At 52.5% G+C, this 2,380-nt stretch overlaps 1 protein-coding gene across 1 annotated transcript; it reads left to right on the top strand.

Annotated features, from left to right (window-relative positions):
• Positions 1–748: 748 nt before the first annotated feature.
• On the top strand, positions 749–1,684 carry LOC310920710 (olfactory receptor 14J1-like; the record flags this gene model as incomplete). Its single annotated transcript, XM_083880770.1, has 1 exon — positions 749–1,684. One exon carries the CDS (start codon positions 749–751, stop codon positions 1,682–1,684), a length of 936 nt encoding a protein of 311 aa, XP_083736896.1.
• Positions 1,685–2,380: the final 696 nt, after the last annotated feature.

Here is a 2,380-nt window from a genome sequence, read left to right as displayed (position 1 = left end):
ACCCTGGGGATCAGCAGATCTGCCTCAGAGCTCCCTCAGAAAGTGCCTCCTCATCCTCCTCTGCCTACAGACAGCACCAGCAGCACCTTGGCTTGCAGTATCTCTGTTTGTCTGAGCTGCCCTTAAGGCCCTGCTGCCAGGGAGGTGCCCAGGGCAGTGGCCTGTGCTGGGAGGGGTGTGCAGGGCAGAGCTGAGCCCCCAGGGCTGGGCTGGGCTCTGGGAGCACTGGCAAGGACAAGGCTTGGATACAGTTTCCAGAGACAGAAGAGAGTCAGACCAGCTCTTGGAAGCTCTTCCTGTCCAGGTGCACTGGGAAAGAGAGAAGATTTTAGAGAAACTGACTTTGAAACTGGAGCCTTTAAAAACTGCACTTTATTTTTGAGGCATGTTTTAAGTGCAGTAACCCTGAAATAGAAGGATGTGTATATGAAGAAAGGGCACCTGTGTAGGAACCAGCAGGTCTGATTGCACTGGGGCACAGGAAGCTGTTTTCCCTCTTTGTCTTCCCAGTGCTCAGGCTGAGACCACTGCTGAAGAACTGGATTGCTGATCCTTTAAAGGAAGGGGCAGTTACTCATAAGGGCAAACCTGAGCTCAAAAATATAAAAAAGGTGAGTGAAATGTCCCCAAAGAAAGAGAAGTAATTTTCAGAACAGGTGTATGAAAATAGCATAGGATCAACTCAAAGAAGTCTTCCCCAGCTTGTCCGTGTCTTCTTTCAACAGCCCACCATGCCCAGAGTGAAGGAATGTCCAACAGCAGCTCCATCAGCCACTTCCTCCTGCTGCCATTGGCAGACACACGGCAGCTGCAGCTCCTGCACTTCTGCCTCTTCCTGGGCATCTCCCTGGCTGCCCTCCTGGGCAACGGCCTCGTCATCAACGCCGTGGCCTGCGGCCACCACCTGCACAGCCCCATGTTCTTCTTCCTGCTCCACCTGGCCCTCACCGACCTGGGCTCCATCCTCACCACTGTCCCCAAAGCCATGCACAATTCCCTCTGGGACACCAGGCACATCTCCTACACAGGATGTGCTGCACAGGTGTTTTTCTTTATGTTCTTGATCACAGCAGAGTATTATCTCCTGACCATCATGTGCAACGACCGCTATGTGTCCATCTGCAAACCCCTGCACTACGGGACCCTCCTGGGCAGCAGAGCTTGTGCCCACATGGCAGCAGCTGCCTGGGCCAGTGCCTTTCTCAATGCTCTGCTGCACACAGCCAATACATTTTCCCTGCCCCTGTGCCATGGCAATGCCCTGGGCCAGTTCTTCTGTGAAATCCCACAGATTCTCAAGCTCTCCTGCTCACATTCCAACTACCTGAGGGAAGCTGGATTTCTTGCTGTTAGTGTCTGTGTAGCTTCTGGTTGTTTTTTGTTCATTATTTTCTCCTATGTGCAGATCTTCAGGGCTGTGCTGAGGATCCCCTCTGAGCAGGGACGGCACAAAGCCTTTTCCACCTGCCTCCCTCACCTGACTGTGGTCTCCCTGTTTATCAGCACTGGCACATTTTCCTACCTGAAGCCCCCCTCCATCTCCTCCCCATCCCTGGATCTGGCCCTGTCAGTTCTGTACTCGGTGGTGCCTCCAGCCCTGAACCCCCTGATCTACAGCCTGAGGAACCAGGAGCTCAGGGCTGCAGTGTGGACACTGACCTCTGGACTATTTCAGAAACATTAAACTGCTGGCTGGTTTCTGCAAATCATTTGTAATAAAAGCCATGTGTGATAGTTCTTGGCTTGGTTGTGTGGGGTGGTTTTTTTTTTTTTTTTTTTTTTTTTTTTTTTTTTTTTTTTTAATGTGTTTTTGTGTTTCATAATTGTCCAAATAGAAAGGCCGTTGTTTTTGCCCTGTCTTGTTGTTTCGCTCCACATTTTCTCTGGTTAAAGACTATGTCAATGAGGAGCTGGGCTCTCAGTAGCTCTAAATGTACTAAAGGTTCTCCCAGCAAATGGCTAATTGGAAATCTCCCTTCTGTTCTCTTCTCTGGAGCTGCAGCAGGAATGTCTGTGTGCAGGACTGGGGGCAGATCAGTGCTGAGCACAGCAGCTCTGCCCCTTCCTGCTGGCCACACCATTCCTGATCCAGGCCAGGGGCCATTGGCCTTCTTGGCCACCTGGGCACACTGCTGCCTCATGTCCAGCCTGCTGTCCAGCACTGCCCCAGCTCCCTTTCTGCCTGGCCACTCTCCAGCCACTCTGTCCCCAGCCTGGAGCACTGCAGGGGTTGCTGTGACCAAAGATTCGTCCCTTGGTCTTGTTCAACCTCCCATGGCTGGATTTGGGCCCTGGATCCAGCCTGTCCAGGGCCCTGTGCACAGCCCTCCTACCCTCCAGCAGATCCACACTCACACCCAGCTTGGTGTCACCTGCAAAT

Source organism: Zosterops lateralis, assembly GCF_965231275.1.
Source record: "Zosterops lateralis genome assembly, chromosome: 31".
In the NCBI taxonomy this organism is placed as follows: Eukaryota; Metazoa; Chordata; class Aves; order Passeriformes; family Zosteropidae; genus Zosterops; species Zosterops lateralis.
Note: the sequence above shows the minus strand (reverse complement) of the source record. Positions and strands in the feature narration are given on the sequence as shown.